At 45.0% G+C, this 26710-nt stretch overlaps 1 protein-coding gene across 1 annotated transcript in view; it reads right to left on the bottom strand.

Annotated features, from left to right (window-relative positions):
• Window positions 1-1092: 1092 nt before the first annotated feature.
• TMC3 (transmembrane channel like 3) overlaps window positions 1093-26710 on the bottom strand; it is a 28034-nt gene continuing 2416 nt past the window's right edge. The window contains exons 2-23 of the mRNA XM_035131751.1: window positions 25613-25771; window positions 24426-24501; window positions 20712-20793; window positions 18913-19019; window positions 17102-17200; window positions 16846-16988; window positions 15242-15389; window positions 13840-13883; window positions 13552-13699; window positions 12764-12873; window positions 11969-12047; window positions 11142-11396; window positions 10590-10718; window positions 9928-9995; window positions 9277-9405; window positions 8219-8329; window positions 7333-7458; window positions 6333-6411; window positions 6083-6125; window positions 5173-5397; window positions 5052-5097; window positions 1093-1954 (exon numbers count right to left, since the gene is read on the bottom strand). Coding sequence (XP_034987642.1) covers window positions 1093-1954; window positions 5052-5097; window positions 5173-5397; window positions 6083-6125; window positions 6333-6411; window positions 7333-7458; window positions 8219-8329; window positions 9277-9405; window positions 9928-9995; window positions 10590-10718; window positions 11142-11396; window positions 11969-12047; window positions 12764-12873; window positions 13552-13699; window positions 13840-13883; window positions 15242-15389; window positions 16846-16988; window positions 17102-17200; window positions 18913-19019; window positions 20712-20793; window positions 24426-24501; window positions 25613-25771 — 3268 coding nt within the window. The remainder of the gene's footprint in view (window positions 1955-5051; window positions 5098-5172; window positions 5398-6082; window positions 6126-6332; window positions 6412-7332; window positions 7459-8218; window positions 8330-9276; window positions 9406-9927; window positions 9996-10589; window positions 10719-11141; window positions 11397-11968; window positions 12048-12763; window positions 12874-13551; window positions 13700-13839; window positions 13884-15241; window positions 15390-16845; window positions 16989-17101; window positions 17201-18912; window positions 19020-20711; window positions 20794-24425; window positions 24502-25612; window positions 25772-26710) is intronic.

Here is a 26710-nt window from a genome sequence, read left to right as displayed (position 1 = left end):
CCAAGTACAATGCAATTGCCTCTTTGCTTCAATTTTTTTTAAAAAAGCTGGGATGTGTACCATGTGGCACTCTGGGTATGGCTGGACCCCAGCTGCTATCAGCCCCAACCAGCATGGCCAGTTGGGTTGATAGCTTAGCTGCCAAGTACCCCATTTTTCATGGAAAACCCCTGGATTTTAATCCATTTCCCGCTGTTCTCCCGAATGGAAAAAAATCTCAGAAATCCCCTGGATTTCCTACCTGCCAGGGAGCTGCCATTTTGGGTGCTGCTTTGCCCATGTGTGGGCACCGGAAATAGGGCAGAGCAACACCGGAAGTCACTTCTACGCATGCCTGGCGGCCATCTTGGTGGTGGCCACATGGTGGTGGCCACCACCAAGATGGCCACCGGGCATGTGTAGATGCGATTTCCAGTGCCGCTCTGCCCTATTTCCGGTGCCCACACATGGTCAGAGTGGCCCTGGAAGTTGCTTCTATGCAACTTCTGGTGCTGTGCTGCTGCTGATCCCGCATTTTTCAGCGGGAGACTTGGCAGGTATGGTTGATAGGAGCTGTGGTTCACCCAGCCTGGAAAGTGGATCTCAGCTTGCCTGCCTTTTTGGCCAATGGCAGGTGGGCTGTGCCACCGCCCCTGGGGCAGATCGGACTCTGGTCCACACCATGGGTTTTTAATCCCGTGGCGTACTCTACCCCTCGTCCAGTTTTGAAAAACCTTTCCTGCTGGGGGGTGGGGTTGGCGCACGGAGTACAGTGGTACCTCAGTTTTCGGACGTCTCCGTTGCCGAACGTTTTGGTTTTCAAATGCCAAAAACCCGGAAGTAAATGCTTCCATTTTCTAATGCACCTCGGAGGTCGAACGGCTTCTGCTGCATGTATCTGTTGTTTTTCACAACTTTCTCTATTGAACTGGGAGACCGCCCTTTGTGCCTCGGTTTTCGAACGTTTCGGAAGTCGAACGGTCTTCCGGAATGGATTAGGTTTGAAAACCAAGGTACCACTGGCTTTTCTTTTCTGAAGGGGTGGGTGGGCACTGTAGGCCAAATAAGTTTAGGAACCTCTGCTCTCGAATGAAGCAGCCTCGTCCTTCCCCACTAAACATTTGAGCATATCAGTTCATTAGCCTCGGCCATGTTCAAGTCAGCCCCAGTCTTGGATTTCTTCCTGGTTAACGCTGCTCCAGGTTTCAGGTACTTGTCTTTGCTGTGGATGACTTGGATGTATTGGTCATTGCCGCTCGTTGGCTGGTCACTGCTCGATTCGACAGAGATGGAGTCAGACTCCGTTGGGGATGGCTCGGGCTTGTGTTTGGATTTCGCCTTCGGGTGCTGCTCCGGGTAGCGTGGGTCCAGTTCAATGTTCTTCAGGTGAATCTTCCGGTGGGCGTGAGGGGGCCTGCCAAAGGTGAGCCCAAAGCCGTCTTCCCAAGATTTGTAGTGCATCTTAGCCAGCGCCTTGCTACTAAGGATCTGGTTGTCAGCACACTCCCCAATGTAGAAGCGGGGGGCTGCTCGGAGATCGGAGAGCGACCGTGGGCGGTGGGATCTATTGGCCAGAGCTCTCCTCAACTCCTCTTCTTCCTCCTCTTCGCTGAAATGAGGGGAGTAGGCCCTGTGTGGCGTCCGAACCATGTACCTCCGGATGTTCCTCGGATACAGCTCCACGATGTCCCCTGACTCGTCCATTCGGAAATTCCTCGGCAGCCGTGTGGTGGAGCGGAGGAGCTTTTTCCGGGGTTCGTGCTCGTTGACAAGGAAGTACCTGGCCGTGTGAGACCTGCGGCCCACAAAAGCAGGGGTGCCGGCAGCGCCGCGCGCCTCTGGGTTGGCTTGTCGGAGGCTCTTCCTGAACAGAGGTTCTGAGTGAACATCTTCTAGACGCTTCTTGTACTTCACAGGGGTGTAAGCCTTGGCTTTGCAGAGGTCGCTTGCACTTCCATGGGCAGCACTTGGGTATCTACAGAGAAAGAGAGAGAGAGAGAGAGAGAGAGAGAGAGAGAGAGAGAGAGAGAGAAGGAAGATTAATTCAGGGCTTATTCACACTTCCTCTTTCCCTGGGGAAAACAGCTCTTCAGCGCTCAATTGGGGCCAACTATTTGGGTTTTGCCTGGATTGCCATTGGTCCCAGTCTACCACACAGGTGGTGCTGTGGGTTAAACAACAGATCCTAGGGCTTGCCGATCAGAAGGTCGGCGGTTCAAATCCCCGCGACGGGGTGAGCTCCCGTTGCTCGGTCCCAGCTCCTGCCAACCTAGCAGTTCGAAAGCACGTCAAAATGCAAGTAGATAAATAGGGACCGCTCCAGCAGGAAGGTAAACGGCGTTTCCGTGCGCTGCTCTGGTTCACCAGAAGCGGCTTTGTCATGCTGTCAACATGACCTGGAAGCTGTACGCCGGCTCCCTCGGCCAATAATGCGAGATGAGGGCAGCAACCCCAGAGTCGGTCACGACTGGACCTAATGGTTAGGGGTCCCTTTACCTTTAACCTAAAAAACGGATTTTCCCTTGGAAATGAGTGATAACTGCTCAGAACTATGCTTCCTAGGCATGGCACAAGCAGAAGTGTGGATTATTATTTTTATTTATTGAATTTATATACTGCCCGGTTCACAGAACAAAATCAAAATATAAAACCACAAAATATATAATCCAAATAAAAACAACAACCCAATAATGCCCCCCCCAATCACATTTTAAAAGGGCATAGGATATCAAACAGATCAACCAAAGGCCTTGTTAAAAAGGAACGGCTTTCCCTGGCACCTAAATGTGTATAATGAAGGCGCCAGGTGAACATCCATGGGGAGAGCATTCCACACACGGGGAGCCACTGCAGAGAAGGCCTGTTTTCGTGTTAGTTCACGTCCTTAGTCTACACCAGTTTGTTATCAAATGGGTGTTCTTCCGCAAGATCATCAGTAATGGTCAACTGAAAGAGACATTGTCAAATGCTACCAGCTTTGAGGGTTTTTTGTACACTCTTTGCTGCTGTTACACATGTCATGTGGTGAAGTGTGGGTGTTTGTGCCCCACATTTTTCACATGTATAAATCTGCTTTGGCTAGGATGACCTGCTGTATTATTCTCAAACATAGGAGCCAACTCCTAGCGGCTGAAGGGCCTTCGGCCCCTCAATAAAATATTTGAGGGGGCAGGGGCCCCCCAAAGTTGATGGGCATTGCCATTCAAATGGTGTGTGCATGCCGCATCATGTGATTATGCAGAGGGAGGCTTACCGGCCCCGCCCCCCATATTTTATTCAAGTTGGCACCCCTGTTCTCAAGTTTTGTAATTTTATTGTCCCTTTTTTTTGTAAACTTCTCTGTATGAAAGACGTTAGAAATACTTAAATACGTTTTCATTCAGTCTGAAAACAGGCTCTTTCTGTTCTGCGTTAACAACATTCACAGGTGCTCACAACAGAGATATTCAGAAGCACTTTGATTGTTATAAAATCAAGCACAAGTCTCTTCAGCTTTTATCTGGTGAATGGGGTTGCAGCCAGCCAGCCGAGCCTCAACAGTTTTCCGGCATAGGGGGAAGTACGCTGCCTCCCCCCCCCCTGCATCACAGTTGGCTGCGTCATCTGTGCTGGGGACAGCCCCATCTAATCTGCTGCCAGGGTGGGTGGGGTCATTTTATTTCGGCGTGGCCGGTTGCCTCACTCTTCCTTGCCTTTTCATCAGATCACCCTACCCACCCAGCCTCTTTTCATGCTTTGATATGACCTTGCTATGGCAGTTGCCAGTCGCCATGTTGTAGGAATTTTTCCCACTTGGCAAATTGGCACCAGCCATTTGGTTTTCGCCTACCTAGTAGCAATTGTCACAACTTTTGTGAGGTTAGGCATTGGGTAAGCCTTTGTTTGGTTGAAGGGGATGTTGCTGCCTCACCTGCCCCTCCTCAGTAAGGGTATCCTGTTAAAGGAATCCGGGGTGTGAATACTGTCTGAAGCCTGGATGTGGGCTAGGGCCATGTCACAGCCCCTACGAGGACCCCACAGGGTGCCACTATCTGACGTAAGTTATAGGGCACCCCCCTATCAGTGGTTTACCCTTCCATGGACTCTCTGCAGACAGGCAGGAGTCAAGACATAGCCTGGCCTCGGTCCAGTATACCTGAAGGAGCATCTCCACCCCCATCGTTCTGCCCGGACACTGAGGTCCAGTACCGAGGGCCTTCTGGTGGTTCCCTCCCTGCGAGAAGCCAAGTTACAGGGAACCAGGCAGAGGGCCTTCTCGGTGGTGGCGCCCGCCCTGTGGAACGCCCTCCCATCAGATGTCAAAGAGAAAAACAGCTACCAGATTTTTAGAAGACATCTGAAGGCAGCCCTGTTTAGGGAGGCTTTTAATGTTTAATTGTTTTATTTCATTTTTCTGTTGTAAGCCGCCCAGAGTGTCTGGGGAAACCCAGCCAGATGGGCGGGGTATAAATAATAAATTATTATTATTATTATTATTATTATTATTATTATTATTATTATTATGGCTTCACCCCAATGCCTAAGCCAAACTGCTCACATCTGTAACCAATAAAGTTGTGGCCTATTTGAACCCATAAACCAAATATTCCGTGCCAGGGTGATTTATTGTTCTCCTGGGAACTTTGGGGCTTGGGTGCCTTGGCATGCAATCTCATGGTTTGGTTTCCAATCTCAGCAACTAGGCAAGTTCTAGCTGGCTCTTCATACTCTGAGGAATAGGACCTCATATTGGTTTAGAGAGGAAAAAGACTTAGGTCTTCTCGTTGTTGCTTCGTTTGCAAGTTAAGTCTCCAAAACAATCCAAGGTGAGCTTCGAATAATTCTCCCTATCTCTATTGATCCACCTCCTCTGCCGGAGGGTGCCAGTTTCTGAGAGATTCACTAGTGGGAAGACTGCTGTTGCATCCATGTGGGTCTCCCATAGGCATTTGGTGGCCACTGTGAGAACAGGATGCTGGACTACCTGGGCACCCTTCTTCTGATGAACTGCAATAGCGTAACACGAACGCAACAACTGAAGTTGCTTCTTGTGGGCCTCCATTTACTTCCAGAGCTCAAGAGGAGGGTTTTACCTGTTGGCGATGGGCTCCGCTCTCGGCTTCGGTACACTGGGCAGAGAGGGCGTTGGAGTGACAGGTGTCGGAGCTATGAGCACTGGGGATGCTACGGGCAAGGGAGCCGCTATAGGCGCTGGAGCTGCAGGAGGAACATTTGCCGGCGGTGGGCTGACTGGCTTGGCTACTTCAGGCTGTGCTACAGACTGGGAGATGGTTTGTATTCTCCTGCCTTTGGGCGACTCAAAGTTCACCACGCTGCCGTTCTTCCTCGGCGTCGAGCACCGGGCTGAGGACTCCTGGCTGATGATGTCACTCTCCTGCTCTGGCCTTATGTTGTTTCCTTCTGTAGTTTGTATTCTGGCTAAAGATGCGGATTGAATCAAGAACACAGTTATAGTCTCTTTATTCGTCAACTACTAGGACATTTGTTTTCACAACTGCAGACCCTCTAAGTGTCCCTACTTTCCAGGGACAGTCACAGATTTACAGCTGTCCCAGTTTTTGGTTTGGTCCCAGAATGTCCTGCTTTCCCTTAGGACGTCCCTATTTTTATTGAAGAAATGTTGGAGGGTATGCGACCCCCGAGCCAAGGAGATAACTAACTAACTAACTAACTAACTAACTAACTATATAATGTTTAGAAGACATCTGAAGGTAGCCCTGTATGGGGAAGTTGTTTAATGTTTTATTATGCTTTTATATATGTCGGAAGCTGCCCAGGGTGTTCTAATTTAGCAAACAAAGCTACAAACTTTGAAACTGTCAAACCCGTCTAATATTGTATTTGCAGTTGCCATCCATTCATTGTTAGTCACGAGCTCACAGAACAAATTTTTCAGCGGAACAATAAAGCAATGGAAATTTTTGAACCCAACAATATTGATGCTAAGTCTCCCACTGACATAAATGTGACATGATTTCATAATGGTTCTGGTGGAAGTATGGTAGTTGCTGAAATAGATGGTCTGTGCTCCCAAAGAGCATTCAATCAAATACAGCTAAGTGATTCTTAGGTTCCTGTTTGTGGGTTTAGCATTTCTTCTCACCTGCTGCCATTTGGACCACTTTTTTCTTGTCTGCAGTTCTTTCCTAGAATGCACACAAAACACTTGGCATGACTTAATAGGATCTGTCAATAACAGAAACACCCAGTACAAATTGCTGATGCAGAACAAATACTGCAGTTCCTCTTTCCAGTCCTCACCCACTCAATATTTTGGTGCTAAGTCCTTTATGAAATGCCACTAAACATGTGAAATGAGAGCTTTTAAAAATCAAAAGATATCAGGTACTTACATTCTGGATCTGCATCCTCAGTTGATTGTTAGTGAATTTTAACGACCTAGCAATACTCTGCAGATAATAAATTAGCATGCTGGAAGAGAGAAACACAGGGTCACCACTGAACCACATTGCTCTGGTGCGAGGACAGGAATTGGATTATAACTGCAAACCAATCATTTCCACAAAGACCAGCGAATGTTGTGTAAACTTCTAACCCTGCCGAGTTGCTGAAACTAAGCAGGTGTGGACCTGATCAATAAGCTGATCAATACACTGAAATGGGAGACCACTTACATAAGAGCAGGTTAAAAGATTACCAGGTAGCCCCCAATCCAAAATACACCGTGCACCAATCTTCCATTATCAACAAGACTTAAGTACACATTAAACCCCTGATCCAGACCGCTGTGTGAACTATGATGCACACAACTGGACTTCATTTCACCGGAGAACTTTGTGTACAGTTCCCTTTCCAAGCAACCTTCAATTGAAGTGTTCAGCTGAAGTGGACAGGGTGGCCTTTGCTGATTGTATGTGTTACCCTGTGAACACCTGAGGACAACATACATGCACAGATGTATGGCTCCAAACCAGAGACAGCTTGTCACGCTAAAAAACCCATTGAAATTAGCAGAATGAAAGTAAGTCACAGCTCACTTGTCCTATTGAGCTCAATGGGACGTAGCCCCAAATCCAAACATGTGTGCATGCTTGTGTGTGTGTTTATAAATAGGAAGACTGGAAGCTCCTCCCCATTAAAAATAAAAATAAAATCTGGAAAGACAGCATGTCAGGAAGAAAGCTTCAGGTCTAAAGTGTTTCTTTACATGCTACTTTTTCTATGCCTGGGGAGATTTTGTCATGGGAGAGCATATTCCACCGTGCTGTTAGTCACTTGTCATCATTCTAAAATGATACCATCTGCAGAAGGGTCAAAGGATGTTCTGAACATGTAGGTCAACAGCAACTGTAATGCTGGCAGTGAAATCGATAAAGAGGTTTATAGACTTACAAGAGAAGCAATAAAGCCGGGAGGACAACTACCGGGCTGCTCACATAAATCATCATCTTGTGGAACCAGACAGGAAAGTCAGCTTGAATGGTTTCGGACACGATGTCATATATTTTTTCTTGTCCACTAGGGTGAAAAACATTCAGTTGCTCTCTCGGGAGAGAAAATAATAATCCCCAGCATCGTAAAACACTTCATAGTTGTCTTTTGGTAACAGCCATATTACTGATTGCATTCATATCCCACCTTTTCCTCCAAGGAGCTCAAAGTGATGTACATGGTTCTGCCCTTCCTCATTTAATCCCCGCAACAACCCTGTGAGGTAGGGTTGAGGCTGAGAAGCAATGACTAGCCCAAGGTCACCCAGTAAGCTTCACAGCCATAACTGGAAATCTTGTTTAGGTGGCTAGGCCTGCGTTTGTTGGGAAAGCGGGGAAAGGACTGGGAGAAAATTATGGAAACGAGCACATCTGGGTTTTGTCTTTCCGAACCTGTGTCAGGTTCCTGTGTTGAGCAAGGGTGCATAGGCTAGATGACTTCAAAAGGATTGTATCGGTGCTCACTGGAAGGACAGATGCTGAAGCTGAGGCTCCAATACTTTGGCCACCTCATGAGAAGAGAAGACTCCCTGGAAAAGACCCTGATGTTGGGAAAGATGGAGGGCACAGGGAGAAGGGGATGACAGAAGACGAGATGGTTGGACAGTGTTCTCCAAGCTACTAAAATGAGTTTGATTGACCAAATTGTGGGAGGCAGTGGAAGACAGGGGTGCCTGGCGTGCTGTGGTCCATGGGGTCACGAAGAGTCGGACACAACTAAACGACTAAACAACAACAAGGATTCTCACACACAAACCCAAAATAAAGCCTCACTAGCATCAACTCACCTAAACGGCCCACAGGTGAGGGATGGCTTATAGCGGGCAATAGCAAATATGGTTGGAAGCATACACAAAAACAGCATGAAGAGCAGCATAGCCAGGTAGAAGTTATTAGATCTACAAGGAAAGAAATAGTTAATACCCAGTTCCCCTGCATAACGGGTTCTAGCAACACCCTAACTCATTCAGAGCAAATTCTTTTGCTAGGGGAATCCTCCCTTGAGTAGGATTTCCCTCCTCCCTGGCCATCTTACCTATCAAACTTGACCCCAAAGTCTCCCTTCCACTGTATCCCATAGCTAGGAAGGAAGATATACGGCATTGCCCCACCTCAGAAGTTCCTGTTTTGGTTATTGGGGGATATAACCAAGAAAAGTCATTTATTTGGTTGCACCAGAATGCCTCGTGATGCCCACACTGAAGGTTGCAAGCTAGATTCCTGCGGCCTTCCTTCTGAAGTTCCACAATGCCTGTCGTTTTTAAAACCTGCTTGATGCTTACATTTGATTTGTACTACTCTTTATTATCCTGAACATTGTTGTGGCCTATAAAATCAAAGCGCAAGGGAGGAGAAAGAGAAGGAGGCAGGCAGTTCCACCTCCCGGAGTAAGAAGGAAGGTAGGTAGTTTGGAGCTGGCTGAGGGCAGACTTAAGGTTGGAAGGGCAGTGCCTCCTTTGTTCTTTGCTTGTCCTGTTATACACACAAACATTCCAAGGTGGCCCTTACAGCCATTGTGTGGCTGTCACCAAAATCAGCAGCCTGCTATCTCTTCTCTAACCCCCCCCAGTAATATTTAATAAAGCATAGCAAGACAGCAGTTGTTATTTTTTAAAATAAATAAATAAAAGCAAGACTCATTCGTTTAATATATACAAGCAGAAGTTACTGTTTTCCTACTCCCTAGACTGGTGTGAAGCCAACAATGTCCTACTTAGAGGAGACCAATCAAAATTAGTGGGCCTAAGTTGACTGTGTGCGCATTAAGTTTAGTGGGTCTACTCTGAGTAGGAGTAGCATTGGATACAACCCTATGGCCATACTACTTATTCACTGACTAACCTACCTTGAGGCTCTGAAGACTTGCTGATGGGGGACATTGCAAGTTAGCACAGCCCAGCTCCGCAGGTACATGAGCCCTATCAGCTTGAGAACGTTGAACGCTGGGAGGCAGGGCGAAAAGAAGGCTCCCATCCTAGGAGAGAAAACAAGCACCGTCCCCCCAAGCAGTGATGAATTTGGGGGAAGGAAGGCCCAGCGGAGAGGGGAGATACAGGTAAGCAAGCTTGCCATCGCTCATCTCAGAAAAGGTGGGGTAATTGCAAGCTCTTTCAAGCCATGTACACATGACATTTTATTCCAGAATCAGTGGAGACGAGAGTACTTGTTTTTTCCTGTTTAGTTCACACACCATCTAGATCTATCGCATAGAAAGTTATTTTGAATCACTATGAGATTGTATTGAAATGTGATAACTGTTTGATGAATTTGTTTGTTTTCTGCCTTATTTATATGCTGTTGCGCTTTTGATATGATTAATAGTGACTGCAATCTTTGTTTAATTTTTAATGCCATTCTGAGCCACTTCGAGCTCAGTATCATTGTCAGAAAAGTGGAATGCAAATACTGAATAAAATAAAAATAAAATAAATTGTAATTACAACTTTTAAAAACAACAACACAACTCCCACAAAATTCCATATGTGTACTCACTTACCAAATCATCCCTTGATTGTAGACCAAATGCAGGACATTTTCTGCTATTTTGAATTCTCCATATTCTGGCTGCAAAGTAAACAGAAGTACAGGACTAGAAAGCTACTTTTTCAGAGTAAATATTCATGTATGGCACTCTTAATGTAATAATACCCCACATTCTGTTGTCAATATAATTCTTTGCCCTAAAGCAGGCATCCCCAAACTGCAGCCCTCCAGATGTTTTGGGCTACAACTCCCATGATCCCTAGCTAACAGGACCAGTGGTCAGGGATGATGGGAATTGCAGTCCAAAACATCTGGAGGGCCGAAGTTTCGGGATGCCTGGTATAGAACCTTAACTGGGCACTAAAGGATGTGGAACAGCACCACCTATTGACTGGAGGTGTTATAATAATCACAGATATAATCATCAGTAGTAGGGAGACTGTGGCCCTCCAGATTTGTTGGGCTGCAACTCACATCAGCCCCACTAGAGTGACTAATGGTCTAACAACATCTGCAGGGTCCACAAATCTCCCGGCGCCATTGTGTTACAGCAAAAGGGCTGGGCGATGCAATATAGGGATGTAATATTCCCACAGGTACCTCCATGTCTGTGTAATGTGTCCCGAGTTTTTACCTCCCCTTCTCCTTCTTTACTAATTGGGAATATATACTCACAAATTTGCTTTCCAAATCCCAGCACCAACAGTCACTTAAGTATCGGACAAAAAGCCCACGGAAGAAGTCAATCAACAGGATGCTTGCCACGGTGAAGAGCATGTCAATAATCGACAACTTCAACATTTCCTGAAACAGGAAGGATGCAAAAATATCATATTCCAGGGCAAGGGATGTTCCTCTGTGCCTTCCATTGTTGCCAGGAAGAGGGATAGATGGATCAAACTATTTCTATTCTGTGTCAATGTCACACATGCTTTAGTCATGGGTAGGAATGTCAGAGAATTCCAACAAATGCAGAAATGGGAGTAGAAATTGCCTAGCAAAGTTTGTTTGTCTGTCACATGTTTGGAATAGAAATCAATCCAGTGAATACAGTTGGCCCAGCAACATTTTGAGGGTAACAGAATCCCCATCCCTGGTCCAAAAGCTAACATATAAGGGGCTCAACAGATCTCCACGGTGGAACCATTCATCAATCCTGCTGCCATCATTGCAGAGACCTTGTCTTGGGTACCTGCCTGTCTAATCTCACATAAAGGTCAAACCTACTTGACCAACATAGGTCTCCCAGCATTGATCTTGGTGGCTTTGAGTGTTGGATTCATAAGATGCTGTCTTGTTGGTCACCATGCTGATGGGTAGAGCATAGCTTTGAGTGTGGTTGTCAACCAGAAGAAAGGTGCTGGTCCTCATAATGTGCATGCTGGAAATGATGGTTGAAAAGTTGTCTTCTCTAATAGTTTTAGTAGCTGAGGTGGTGGTGGCAATCACTGTGGTGCTTCCGTTGTTGTGAACTTCAGATTCCTGAAATCATGGAGCAAAGTTAAACTCATAAACTTAAGCTTTAAGAAGGTGGTGCTTAAAATATCCTGGTTCCAGCCAGGATGGAGATTTAGATCTTTTAGGACAGAGCTAGGGAACCTGTGGCCAACTCTCATCAGCCAACAGCCAATGGTCAGGAACAATGGGAATATGGAGTACACTACATTTGGAGGGTGACAGGTTCCTTAAGCAGGCTCTCTTCTAGCCCTTATAACAGCCCTATAAGGTATATCAGTGGGCACAGCATCTTACCAACTGGGAGCAGTTCAAAGGAGAGCAACAAAGTGTGGGATAACCAGCCTCATATAGCCAGCATGCTTAAGTCTAATTAATGCATGAAGGGGTTAATGCCATAGAGTAAGGTGTCTTGTCTGTCGGTCTCTATGGATTTGGACCTTCTTAATACTTTTGAAATATTGTTTTTGTATTTTGACTTGTTCCTTGAACTCATCCCCTTGAGTTCCTCAGAAAAACAGATGGAACATAAATGCCAAACACATAAATAAAAAAGCATAGAGCTTACATCCCAAAGATGGTCGATATTTGCAACTTACAGCAATGCTCATGCTGTCCACTTTGTCCAGAAGTGCAATGATCAAACTGTATAGATTTCCCAGATATAAGACAAGAACTCTGAAAAAAACAAAAACAGAAACGTCATGTGCAGAAAGCTACCGTCAGTTAACAATGCTATGTAGGAAACTGATTTATATTGAGTTAGACACTTGGATCTGTTCCAGCTTCTTCTTGCCTATACACTGAGTGGCAGTGGCTTCCCAGGAGATATTTCCCAGGAGATATTTCCAGTCCTACCTGGAGATGCCAGGGATTAAAACTGGGACCTTCTGCATGCAAAATAGATGCTCTGCCACCTAACCACTGCACCCTGCCATTGTATCATACAGTAAGCCTGGGCATTGTATTGATACATCAACCAGGACCAGTTTGAGGACCAGATCGTGATGGCGTCTTTACCCGGCAGTATATCATGGGTGGGGCTTGCCTGCCGCTCAGCACCTTGCCTTCCTTCTCCTTCCTCCCTGCGCCAGGCGCTGGTGGCGGAGGGAGTGGTGGCAATTTCAGCCTGGCGCCTCATGGGGCCAGTGCGCCTTGCTCCTCCCTCCATGTGCCGGGCACTGGCGACAGAGGGAGAAGCACCTGTTTCAACCCAGCATCTTTTGGGGCCAGGGGGCTTGATGCTCTTTCCTTTTCAACATTGTGATGTGTCACTATATTGCGATGTTTAGCTGGTGATACACCGCCATGTTGAAAACCTGGTATCACCCAGCCCTACCATATAGTACAGACAAAGATATGATATACAATTTGCCCAGCCCTCCTTCCCATACCTGGCAAGCTGAAAGCGTAGGGTTGTTCGAGGGTGGTACATTTCTAGTGCAGCAACCAATTCGAAGGCAGAAGGAGCGAGCATTGTGATGAGGGAGACAACAACACTTACCTGGGAAGAAGAGTAACAGGTGTGATTTTTAGCAGGGGTCCCTGTGGAACTCAATCGTTTGCTAAACGGGGTGCAGAATAACTTGATCCACACATCTCGGATTAATGTTCAGCTCAAACTGCTGCTCTCTCTTGGATTCCACACTTCTACATGAGCTGTGGCTCTCAGTTCTTGGCTCAAAACCCGTATTCAAAATAAGGTTTAAAAATGTGTATTTTGAGAGAAAATGTGTTTTAAAAACCTGTATTTAAGTGTGGCTAACCCAGGTGGTGCTGTGGTTAAACCACTGAGCCCAGGGCTTGCTGATCAGAAGGTCGCCGGTTCGAATCCCTGTGATGGGGTGAGCTCCCGTTGCTTGGTCCCAGCTCCTGCCAACCTAGCAGTTCGAAAGCACGTCAAAATGCAAGTAGATAAATAGGAACCGCTACAGCGGGGAGGTAAACAGCGTTTCCATGTGCTGCTCTGGTTTGCCAGAAGCGGCTCTGTCATGCTGGCCACATGACCTGGAAGCTATACGCCGGCTCCCTCGGCCAATAATGCGAGATGAGCACGCAACCCCAGAGTCGGTCACGACTGGACCTAATGGTCAGGGGTCCCTTTACCTTTAACCCAATAACAAAGGTCACTCTAATCACCCCCATAATGCAGACAGAGAATAAGAGGATGTGCTTTTATTACCTCATTCTTTTCCCAGAGTGTTAGCTCCTTTTTGGTGCGCTCTAATTTCTGGGATCGATCCACTACGAAGTAAATGATGTAAATGCTTCCGGCGAGTGAGAGGAGAACAAGGATGTTGGCGATGATCCTTAAGCTTATGGTCACGGCCCTTTACACGAGAGCAGGACAAAGTATTGATATTGCTTCAGCAAGTCATTTTCATATTGTTTCAACAGGACAGGAGGGAGACAATGCCACTTTTGCAATCGTGGAACACAGGCTGGGAAATGATATTGTACATATACATACATGTTTGTGCTTTTCTTCTTTTCCTGTTCTTCTAGTATGGCTTCCTGTGATGGGAGAAACACAGAAATAATAGCATGTAGCAGGGGTGCCGACCTGAATAAAATATTGGGGGCAGAGCACGTAAGCCCCACATAACCGATCACATGATGCAGTGCATGCTTACCATTTGAATGGCAATGCCCATCAACTTTGGGGGGCAGCCCCCTCAAATATTTTATTGGGGGGCAAAGGGACCTTGGCCCCTAGGAGTTGGCTCCTATGGCATGTGGTGAGCTTTGTGGGACTTGCTTCTGAGTAGACATTCATAGGATTGCATTGTTGGGTCAGCCCCCTTTTGGACTCTCCTGTCCCTTTCGAAGGCAGACATAAGCAAACTCGGCCCTCCAGATGTTTTGGGACTACAACTCCCATCATCCCTAGCTAACAGGACCTGTGGTCAGGGATGATGGAAACTGTAGTCCCAAAACATCTGGAGGGCCGAAGTTTGGGGATGCCTGCTCTAAGGTGTTAGAGAACTGTTAGGGTGCAAGTCAAGCTTTTTAGGCGCCACAACCCCTTTTTCTTGTTTTTACTACCCCCAGTCAGAAAAGAGAGGCAGACCATTTGAATTCTTATATAATACGTGGACCATAAAGAAGGCTGATCGCCAAAGAATTGATGCTTTTGAATTATGGTGCTGGAGGAGACTCTTGAGAGTCCCATGAACTGCAAGAAGATCAAACCTATCCATTCTTAAGGAAATCAGCCCTGAGTGCTCACTGGAAGGGCAGATCCTGAAGCTGAGGCTCCAATACTTTGGCCACCTCATGAGAAGAGAAGACTCCCTGGAAAAGACCCTGATGCTGGGAAAGATGGAGGGCATAAGGAGAAGGGGCGACAGAGGATGAGATGGTTGGACAGTGTTCTCGAAGCTACGAACATGAGTTTGACCAAACTGCGGGAGGCAGTGGAAGACAGGCGTGCCTGATGTGCTCTGGTCCATGGGGTCACGAAGAGTAAACGACTAAACGACTAAACAACAACAACAACAACAACATGTGCTGCTATTTCCATGTCCAGCTTTATCGTTTATTGGCAGGTCACAATGCCCTGTAGCTAGCAATCCATTAAAAGAAGAGCTCTTGATTCTTCTAAAGTCATCTATTTCCTGGGGGTGGGGGGAATAGAATATTTGGTTTTTTCCATGGAGCCCTTCAAGGTTCTGTCTGCCGTTTGCAGAGCTGCATCTACAAACAATTACCACTGAACAGTGTTACTTTCAAACACTAACAAGAATTGCACCTTTGGAGCATCAATGTATTGCATTTTCCTTTTCTTTTTGCATTCGCTACGTAACCTATTTTGCCTCCTGCACAACATCACAGGCAGGCATCTCTTCCGGCTACAGAGACAATTTGCTTACCCTGATGCTGTTAACTATGGCAGCTGATTTGCTCTCTGCAGCCTCAGGGTTGCCAATGAGATAATCCCAGGCACAGAAGACCCGCCAGCAAAATGTATAATTTTCATCAGAAGCGCTTGCTAGGCTCATTCTTGAATTTTTAGCCATCCTAGATAAGAGCAGTGGAGACGTCACATAAATGTGAGTTGCTCAAGAGCTGGTTCATACATGTACCTGATCCCCAATCACCGAATTCCTCCGTTGAATGTGCGAACTGACATTCAAAGCACAGTGTTTGGACAGGCATTGAATGAAAGTAACACTCCGATTGCAAATGGCTAATCACTAATAATGTTAATATTAATCCTCCCATTGCAGGTACAAGAATTCTGGAGGCAAAAGAGTTAAAGATCTCCCATGCCTGGTTGTAATCCCTTTGTGGATCTCAAACCACCACCCCCTACCACACATGAGCAGGGTTGTTGTTTCTTAAGTCAACTAGAAAGGGAAAACTACACAGCAAACACAATGTCTAATATGGCCTTCAATTATGGTTTGTCCTGCACATCATGCAAATGCTATGGGAAATGGCTTCCAGTAATGGACGTGTGACTTACCCCCAATAAATCAGCACACCTGTCCGGCACAGGTAACCAAGATGACAAAAGAGGGAATGGGTTTGCACTAAATTTACACATGCAAATGTGTAGCTGCGAATTAAGAAATTATCACTATAATTTAAACAGAAATGCAAGGCAACTTGCCATTATGGGGAAGACTGTGGCTAGGTTGTACAGGTGCCAGTTCAGTCTGCTGCCCAGATATTACCTGCAGGTGAGAAACTTTATGGCTCCTCCACCTGTTCCTCATTCCATTGTGATTCATCTCAAAGCCATACTTGGACCAGGCAGCTCTTCAAATAAATAGAGGATTCCTCCCGGGAGATGACTGTTCATGCTGAAATGGGTATTCCCTACCATGAAATCTGCTCCCAAACACTGTTTTTAGCACCAGTAGGGATGCAGGCATGGTTCATTTAAAACACCACCCAAACATCTTTGCTTATTTATGCCTTTGCTTATTTACACATTTTTCAATCCTAGCTAGTTCGTTTGCTAGCAAATGAAGCAATGTAAGTATGACGGGGGGAGCAATTCCAGTTGGATAACTTTAGTTCAGGGGATTGTGTGTGTGTGTACAGAGGGTTCGATCCTGCTCAGTTTGACTGAGCACGTGTGTTCTCCTGCAGTGTGGTGCTGTTTGAGAAACCCGCTTGCCAACAAACCCATGCTGTTGTTTTTTTGCAGAGGCCATCTGCCTCTATTTCCCTGCCCAACTCCCTGCCCCCTTACAACTCTGGATCGCTTTGGGTGGCCCAATTCAGGGCAACCGTGACCTGACTTGGACAAAGCCTGGATCCCACCCTGAATTGGCCCACCTTTGGATTTGGGATTCAGGCATTGGCTGAACCTGATGCCCAGCCCCTACTTGCTCCCCCCCTCCCACATGCCCCGTAGCAACCATTTTGTGACCGGCACCTGCAGCGCTTTCTCGAAATTCAAAAACGTCTGCCCCGATCCCCCAAAGGTTGCCGACTCCTGCCTTAAGCAAAAGAGCTGCATTACTTCTTTAAGAGGATGATGAAGCTGTAAGCAAAGACGGCCATTCCGACGAGGAAGTAAGCAAGGGGCAGTCGGTAGCCTGCTGTCCCAATCTTCCTCGCCTGTCCGTAGTAGCCGTAGAATAAAACCGAGTACTGCAGGTAACCCTGTGGAGACACCAATGAGATAAATCAGCATCTGGTAGGGTAGCCCCCCCAGCCCATCTAAAGAAAAAAGGCCCAACCAATCTCTGATATGACATTATAATTTTTCGCCTTGCCCCCAAAGACCAGATCGTATCCAGATCTTGTGCAGATTCTTCTTGCCCTGCAGGGATGCTCTTGCTGGGAGTGCTTCCAAAGGGCTCTCCAGCCAGGATCTGTAATAACAAAACAAAGCTTTAAACAGATCCCTCTGCGTGTCCCTATTTTCCAGAGACAGTCCCGGATTTACAGAAGCTGTCTCAGTTTTTGATTTTAGGTCAGGGGCTGGACTGAGGAGGAATGGATCTGCATCTTCTGAGAAGAGGAGAACAGTATAGTTTTAGAACAGTGGTCTGCAGAAGGGCATAGTTCAGAGGCTGCAGAGGGGAAAAGCTGGAAAATATTGGGGGAGCATCAAGATGAAGAAGCACCGGGGGAGAGTTAGCTGGCAGACTCAGTGTCTTTGGAGAGCATTCCTGATCCTCCCTCTCCCCAAACCTGGCGGGCCATGAGAGTAACAGAACAGAAATCTCAGAGGCAGAAAGCACTGATCAGCTGGTGCAGGGGTGATGTAGATTAGGAGGGACTGAAGGGGTGGGACTTGACTTGGAGCAACGCCATTACTTTATAGAAACGGTGCTCCTTTGTCTCTCTCTGTGAATACTGAATAAATTACGTGGTTAAGAACTCTTTTCAATTATCTGCTTTTTGACTGCCACCAGGGAGGGATCGTAATTCCCTGAAACCTTGACATTTGACCCCAGAATGTCCTGCTTTTCCTTAGGACGCCCCTATTTTCATAAGATAAATGCAGTTATGTGAGAAGTGAGAGTGTGCAGTTATGTGAGCCCCCCAAGCCAAGGACATACAACTTTTAGAAGACTTTGGAAGGCAGTTCTATGAAGGGAAAGCTTTTTATGTTTAATTTCTATTATGTTTTTATATACAGTGGACGCTCAGGTTGCGAATGTGATCCGTGCGGGAGGCATGTTCGCAATGCACAGCGTTCGCAATCCGCAGCGGTGCATCTGCGCACGTGCAGGTCGCAACTAGGTGCTTATGCGCATGTACAAAGAGCGACTTAGCATTTTTGCACATGTGCAAGCGCTGAAACCCGGAAGTAACCTGTTCCGGGATGTCCGGGTTTGGCGCGGTGCGCAACCCCAAAACACGCAACCTGAAGCAGCCGTAACCCGAGGTATGACTGTATGTTAGAAGCCGCCCAGATTAGCTGGGGCAACCCAGTCAGTTGGGCTGGGCATAAATGATAAAAAATTATTATTATTAATATTTATATTATTATTACAGTATTATTCATTTTATTATGGAATAGGAGGTCCTTATTTTCATCGGGGAAATGTTGGAGGGTACGTGAAAACAGCTCAGGACCGCAATACCTCAAGGACTGCCTCTTTGCATATGAACCTAGGTATTTATTGCTTTCAGTTTTTAAATTGTATCAAGATGTAAACCACCTAGAGCGGCTCTTTTAGGGCCAAAAGCCAGTATATATATGCTTTAATTTATAAACAAACAAACAAACAAACACATACGGTACCATGCCAAATCTCCCCCACCACACTGTAGCAGGCAGACAGTAGTGTACCTAACAAATAAGACTGGACTCCTATTACCAAATTCCTGTTTTTATAGTGCAATTTTGCTGGTGTTGTTTTTTTTTTTAAAAAAAAATTGTATCTCTGTTTTTCATGATTTTTGTTTTGTTTTGTTTTTGGTATGATTTTGTGTTTTTGTATACTGCTTAAAGATATATATATATATATATATATATAGACGATAATAAACTTCTGAATGAATGAATGAATGAATAAATAAATAAGAACTCTCCACACATCCCACCAAGAAATACCATCCAAGCATTGCTTACCTCTGGTAAAACAACAAATGTTCCTGTCATGATGGTGAGAACAATATTGATTCCAAATAGCCATCTCAAAAAAATAAAGTAAGAGGCAACTCCAGAGCCAAAGTGACCTTCAATCACAAAGGGGGGGGGAGTATTAGCATTATCATTCTATATTCTATTCTATTATTCTATTCTATTCTATTCACCACCACCACCACCCCCCCCCATGGTCCCAGGATGGGTTATAACAATTAAAACACAATATTAAAAAACCCAGAATGGGTTATAACAATTAAAACACAATATTAAAAACCCCAGGATGGGTTATAACAATTAAAACACAATATTAAAAAGAGTTTCTAACAACTTGTCCCCACAGAAATAACATAGGCCCTAAAAATATACATCTGAAGTGTCAAAAGCCTAGGTAAAGTGTCAAGTCTTCAGCATTTGATACTAGCTGCATAACAAAGGGGGAGGGAGTTTGGCAACTTAAGAGACTACCACAGAGATTGCCCTCTCCCAGGCATTAGGAGAAATTCACAGAAAAATGCTGGTGAATTTTCATACCACCTTTTTTTTTTTAAAGGACAAAACAGGAAATATAAAGTTATAAGATATATTTAAACAAACGTGTATACAGTGGTACTTCTACTTACGAATAACTCTACTTACGAATGTTTCTACTTACAAATGGAGCTCCGTCCGCCATCTTGGATGCGGTTTAGATAGGATTTTTTCTACTTACGAATTTTCAGATAGGGATGCTTCGACTTACAATTTTTTTCTCCCAATGCATTCCTATGGGATTCGACTTACAATTTTTTTCGACCTACGAATGTGCGTTCGGAACGCATTAAATTCGTAAGTAGAGGTACCACTGTAAATAAATGGGACAATCAATTTAGATATGTGAAAGAAAAATAGAAAGTTGATGGACGAAAGAAGAATGTGCAGAATTCAAGGGACTGAAGTAAAGAAGACAGAAAAAGAAAGAATGAAAGTTAGATCTTATGAACAAAATGTATAAAAACAATTGAAAATTGTAAATACAGCATGTGTAAAATGAGAAACTAATAAAGATATTTGTAAAAATAAAGAAATAATAATAATAATAATAATAATAATAATAATAATAATAATAGAATCATAGAATCGTAGAGTTGGAAGGGACCCTGTGGATCATCTAGCCCAACCCCCTACAATGCAGGAATATGCAGGGATCGAACCTGCAACCTTGGGGTTATCAGCACCATGCTCAAACCCAACTGAGCTATCCAGGCAGGGCTTCCCCCCCAACTCACCGGAACCCAGTTCCTGCACCTCTCAGATGGGCGCCATTGCCATGCTAAGAGAACAAGGGAGGCATTCGTGGTGAGTGCCTCTTTTTCTACCAAAATAGCACTGATAATAATCACAAATTGATTCAGAAATGAGATGAACTAAAGTTTATATTTTTTTGGGGGGGGGGATGATAAACCGATGTTGGCAGATTCTTCCATCCGCTCTCCAAGTAGAAACATGCAAGGGAAGTGTGCTTTAGAACCTCAGCTCAAGAATAAGGGAATGTTGATTTAATTTTTTTTAATTGGCTCAATATGACATATATTGGAAGCATCTATCATCTACCTACCTACCTGCCTACCTACCTATCATCTATCTATCTATCTATCTATCTATCTATCTATCTATCTATCTATCTATCTATCTATCTATCTAATATTATATAATATTTTCAATAAGCCAAAGAGAAAGCCTTATTTCCAGCACTTTGCCATGACAGGCAACATCTTACTTAATTAGCCTCTCTCCGTACTTACTTTCTATTTTCTTGATTCTCATTTCCCAGGGAATAAAGATGACCACAAAGTTATATGCAAGCCGAATAAATTTTCGCCACAGCTAGGAAAAGCACAGACATATTAGAAACAGCTTTATTTCACATGAAGGAGTACACTCTGTCCACACAAGGAATTGTTCTCAACATTTAGGTCCCATCTGCACTGTACATTCAAAGCAGTATCATACCACCTTAAACAGTCACGGCTTTCCCAAGGAATCCTGGGAAGTGTAGTTTGTTAAGGGCTTGGAGAGTTGTTAGGAGACCCCCCATTTCTCTCACAGAACTACAATTCACAGAGTGGTTTAATTTAAATAATAATTATATTTATATTTACATATCCATGCTACCAGAGTTAAGAAGAGAGCAGAGAGAATTGCAGCAGATCCTTTACATCCCGGTCATCATCTGCTAGATTTACTCCTATCTGGACATCGCTACAGGTCTTCATATACAAAATCGGCCAGGCACAGGAACAGTTTTTCCCCTTCTGCCATTAAATTGTTAAATTTGTAGCAGTGTGGCTGAAGGGGAGGTCAATTATGGGTGGGTTTCTTCGCTTATTTGTATTGTGAGTGGAACAGTGTGTGTATGTTTACATTGCAATGTAGCCGAAACAAATTCCAAGTATGTTGGAAAATGTACTTGGCCAATAATAAATTACTGTATTCTTCTTATTATTATTCTTATAATAAATTATTATTATTATTATTATTATTATTATTATTATTATTATTATTATTTCTTGTGGTTGTTGTTGTTGTTGTTGTTGTTGTATTTATACCCCACCCATCTGGCTGGGTTTCTCCAGCCACAACCAAGTTTTCTCTATTAGTTTTTAATGTTTGATGTTTTATCGCATTATTATTATTATTACAGTATTATTATTATTCTGCTAGGAGCTGCCCAGAGTAGCTGGGGAAACCCAGCCAGATGGGCGGGGTATTAACAGCAGCAGCAGCAACAACAACAACTTTTGTGTTCCTATCATATGTTGCAAGCCACTTTGGGCACACTTTTTGGCAAAACAAAATGGAAACAAACATATGACTACAATGACGCAGGGGACCCCCCAGCGTCCCTCTCAAACCTGGCACAGAGGAGAAAGTTCTCTGACATTTGTTAACATGTATTTCTTTTAAAATTCCTCAGACATTTTGCTCATGGAGTAACTCTCCATTTCATGCTGAACTGTGCTTTGGGCAAAATTTCTCATCTGACCCTTTCGCTCCATGGTATTGAGAAAGCAATAACATTGCCGTGCCTATGATGGATGGTTCAGCCCATTAGTCAGTCTCAAGAGGCCGCCTTCTCTGGTCGCTAGTTGCTCATGCACAGTCAATTTCTTTAAAGCCAGATTTTTGTTAACTCATGAATAATCAATGCCATGGTCAAACCTAATTAATGTCACGGTCTTCCAAGGCTTTATTGCTGTAAGTGGAAGTATTTTAATTAAACAAAAAATTAACAGATGGCACAGACCTTCTCGATCAATCAGAAAACCACACCAATAGCACAGATAAAGCTTTACAGGCAATATATTGCAAAGCAGCAAAGGTGCACCTGCCAGCCTCCAGATGTGGCTAGCCTACAACTTCCACGGGGTGTTAGGGGAGGGTTAGTGTTATGTATTCAGCGGTCTGTGTTTGCCTGAGCTTGAGTCTCGACCATAGCTGCCAAGTTTTCCCTTTTCTCGCGAGGAAGCCTATTCAGCATAAGGGGAAATCCCTGAAAAAAAGGGATAACTTGGCAGCTATGGTCTCGACTAAGGATTCCGAGCTCCTGTGTTCTGATTCGATACATGATGTCCAATCACAGAACATTTCAGGATTTGGGCCTCTGCCATTGTCCCTTGAACTCTGAGTCGTGATTTGTAGCCTGGAAGTTTAGACAGCCAATCACGTTGGAAGTGGGAGAGGCCCAGGCCTTCAGAAATGTATATAACAGTTGTTTCAGGATTTGGGCCTCTGCCATTGTCCCTTCAACTCTGAGTCGTGATTTGCAGCTTGGAAGTTTAGACAGCCAATCATGTTGGAAGTGGGAGAGGCCCAGGCCTTCAGAAATGTATATAACAGTTGTTTTGCCCCTGTTATGTGGTTCAATAAAGGTTCTTGCTGTTATCGCTATATCTTGCCTCGTAGGAACCCACCTACACTTCAGTAAGTACCTCTGGTGAGGGACACATGCTCCTTCTAGGGTGGTTTGTCCAACTTTGGCCCCACCCTGCACTCAGCTCCCACCTGTGGCTCCTAGAAGCTGTCAGCATGTGACAGGAACGGCTTTGATTGGTCGGCTAAACCAGATGATGGTAGCCAATGGGTCTCAAACCCTTGGTGAATCAGCGACTTCCTCTGCATGTAAGAACAGGCTCCGGTGGATTGAGTGAACAATACCATTAGTGGGTGCAACAGTCAAGAAAGCGGTTTCTGCACATTCCGGAGAGGGAAGTGTGGGGCAGGTGGGGCTCATCAACCTGGGAAGGTAGCCCATCTAGGAGAAGGAAAGCTCTGTTCCTAAACCTCCACTGCCTTGCAGGACATCTTCAGGAGAAGAAAAGGCTAAGGGGTAAACACTACCATTTATTAATTTCTAGGGTTTAACGGTTCCTTCCCAAATCTGTAACAATATTTTGGAAAATGGTTCTCGGAAGGCTCAGCTGCCTCTTGAAATATTGACACTAAACTTAGCGTGAGGCCTCCTGAGGTGGAGGAGGCAGTTTTTGTCAATGTTGCTGTCTGCCATTTTGAAACAAGATGGCAGACCAAAATGTGGCTTGGGCATGACTTTGGGCAATTTTTGGCACAAGGGGCCCAAACTCAGAAATTACACTTCTAAAAATTCCTGGGCAGTGCCAGACATGTCCCACTAGTCTATATATATAAAAATGTAAACTGGGCATGTGGATTATTATCCACTTTTCTCCGAAACCGCTTCACCGATTGCGTTCAAATTTGAACACAACATCCAAAGCGAATGTCCGAAGGACCTTAGAAAGTTACCTAAGACAGATGCCACACCTGCGCCATGTAAAACCCCAAAAACAACATGTTCCAGAACAAACCACTCAGCCAAAAGTGCATGCTGGGAAAAGAACCAGGTTGCAAACCAGTGCCCTCTAGGGGCGGCTACAATGGTACTACACCTATAGAACCTTACCTCTCAACAGCACCTCAGCTGCCGTTTACATACTAGGCCGAATGGAGGTACTGACTCACCTAGGTGGGGGTTGGGGGGAGGGGGGACGGGATAGGTCAGGACATGGTGGGACCAGTCACAGGGATGTGCCGGGGGTGGGGGGAGAAGTGGACGTGATACGTCATGGGTCGGGACAGGGAGGGGGGAATCACAGGGATAAGCTGGGAGTGGGGGGAGGAGGGGGAATCACAGGGATAAGCTGGGGTGGGGGGAGGAGGGGGCGGGATACATCATGGATCGACACAGGGTGGTGGCAGTCACAGGGATTAGCCACGGCAACGCGTGGCAGGGCCAGCTAGTCCTTTATATTTTGCAAGGCTGTGAAAGCTTCCGCTGCAGAATTTCTTCCTGACAGATACGTTGGCAACCTCTACCTTGCTGCCCTCTTTTTCATTTTGTTAATAATGATGTCTTGGAAACATTTCCCTCTGCAAATGGAAATCCTCAATCACTTTCACGGAAAGCGAGTTCAGGAGCTTGTAATGAAAAGCAGACCAACCTCCGCTCCGGCAGCCTGGTAGCCTCTTGTTCGAGTCAGCCGACCTTCGTACTTCAGTACAATCTCTTTGGCTTGTCTGCCAAGGAAGACGAGAGATTCATTTTGCGTGGCCAAAATCTCATTACATCCCCAGCTCCTGACGTCCCCCTCTCATAAATAACATCTAACGAACTTGCCAAGGAGCGCGAATTACTGCTGCAAAATGCAACCTGCCCTGTGGAACTCCCCCTCCCTCTCTATACTTAAAAGAAATTGGAGTATTGCAACAATGCTAAATCCACACCCGCCAACATTTCTCTGATGAAACTAGGGGTGCCCTATTCAACAACAACAACAACAACTTTATTATTTAGACCCTACCTTCCTGACTGGGTTGCCCCTGCCACTCTAGGCGGCTTCCAATAAATATAAAAACTTAATAAAACATTCAACATTTTTTTAAAAAAACCTTCCCTATGCAGAGCTGCCTTCAGATGTCTTCTAAAGGTTTACATGGCTCTGGGGTCGCATAATTCCATACCCTCCAGCATTTCTCTGATGAAAATAGGAATGTCCTAAGGAAAAGTGGGACATTCTGGGATCAAATCAGAAATTGGGATAACTTCTGTAAATCTGGGGCTGTCCCTGGAAAATAGGGACACTTGGAGGGTATGTAATTCCACTCAATGTTTTCTCTTAAACAAAGAAATTTAAGAAAACAAAAACTAAGGAAGATGGTGTTTAACCACTACAGTGCCTGAAGGAGACCTGACATAGCCTTCTCGGCAGTGGCACCCGCCCTGTGGAACACCCTCCCACCAGATGTCAAGGAAATAAACAACTATCTGACTTTTAGAAGACATCTGAAGGAAGCCTTGTTTAGGGAAGTTTTTAATGTTTGATGTTTTTTTGTGTTTTTAAAAATCCTGCTGGAAGCTGCCCAGAGTAGCTGGGGAGACCTGGCCAGATGGATGGGGTTTGTTTGTTTGTTTGTTTGTTTTTTCCAGGTAGAACTAAGAAGATCACCCTCTGAAATCCTGCAGATAAATGGTCCTACTGTTGACTTACAGAATATTGCCTACTGCTTATCACTAGGCAGATGCAGCCATTGATTCGTTTCTTGGAAAGTGTAAATGATTTGAGATCACGTAAACCCACAAGGGTGTATGCTTCAGAAATGACTGATGTTGTTGGAGAATTTCCATTACCTTAACGCCCTGAGTTTCTGCCGCATGGGCCAGGGTCTGCAACGGATGTTGGCCATGATCTCCTTCTGAAACTGTATGTTCTGGAAGATCTGTTCTGGGTCACTGCTGTCGACCTTCTCATCCCCATTATCTTCATCTGAGTTGCTAGGTATGGCCGATATCCCATGGTGCATGTACACACACACACACACACACACACACACACACACACACACAGCGCAAGGTGAGTTATCATCACAGTGATTTTTCAGCCAAAAGCAAAAGGTTGCATCAGTGCAGATAATCTAGAAATCCCCATCATACAGATGATTGCATATTTCAATCCTTGTGACTCTGGCACTTAATTTACTCTATCTTTTCTGAATGCTTCTGCGCTTTAAACAGCATACTGACAAACAGAGCCTCCATTCAACACATCTCTAATCAGACATCGCTCAGTTTAATGGGGCTTACTACTCCCAAGTAGGGAAATCTAGCCCAGGGAGGAAATTCAGCTCAGTTCACATTTAAAGACACATCTATCACATTTTCACATTCGAAACAATAAGAGAATAAATGAACGGGGCCATCTTTTATTCACAGTTATCTGAATTTTTTTGTGGTGCGGTTTTTCTAACCGGTGTTGACAAAAATGGCATATATTAGGAGAAAGTGTGCACAACGATGGGCATATGAGTGAAAGTATCTTGCAAAATTATAGTAGAATAATATTGCTTGCAAAAAATGTGCACATCAGTCAGAACTGTATGAAAAAATGTGCTTACTGGGAAAAACTCACAATAAAACAATACAAAATTTTCCTGGGGAGTTTTGTTTTCCTTAACAAAATCCCAAATTGCTGCAGAAATGTGGAGAACTGAATTTAAGATTGTTAAAATAAAAAACCGAGAGAGCCGAAATTGTCCCAGATAAGTAGGGCTACCTGTCTTTCTGACTCCAAGGCTTGACCAAGGCACTTTATTTGTAGACCAGGGCGCTTAACTTTTTATACCAAGTGGGCTGCAAGAGTACTTTGACAAGTACGGGCTGTACTTGTCATGTTGGGCGGGGGGAGGCCAAAATTTGAGTGCCCCCTGCCCTCATGCTGCCTTCTTAAAG

This window comes from Zootoca vivipara, chromosome 14 (genome assembly GCF_963506605.1).
Source record: "Zootoca vivipara chromosome 14, rZooViv1.1, whole genome shotgun sequence".
Lineage (NCBI taxonomy): Eukaryota > Metazoa > Chordata > Lepidosauria > Squamata > Lacertidae > Zootoca > Zootoca vivipara.
This window is presented reverse-complemented; position numbering and strand designations above follow the sequence as displayed.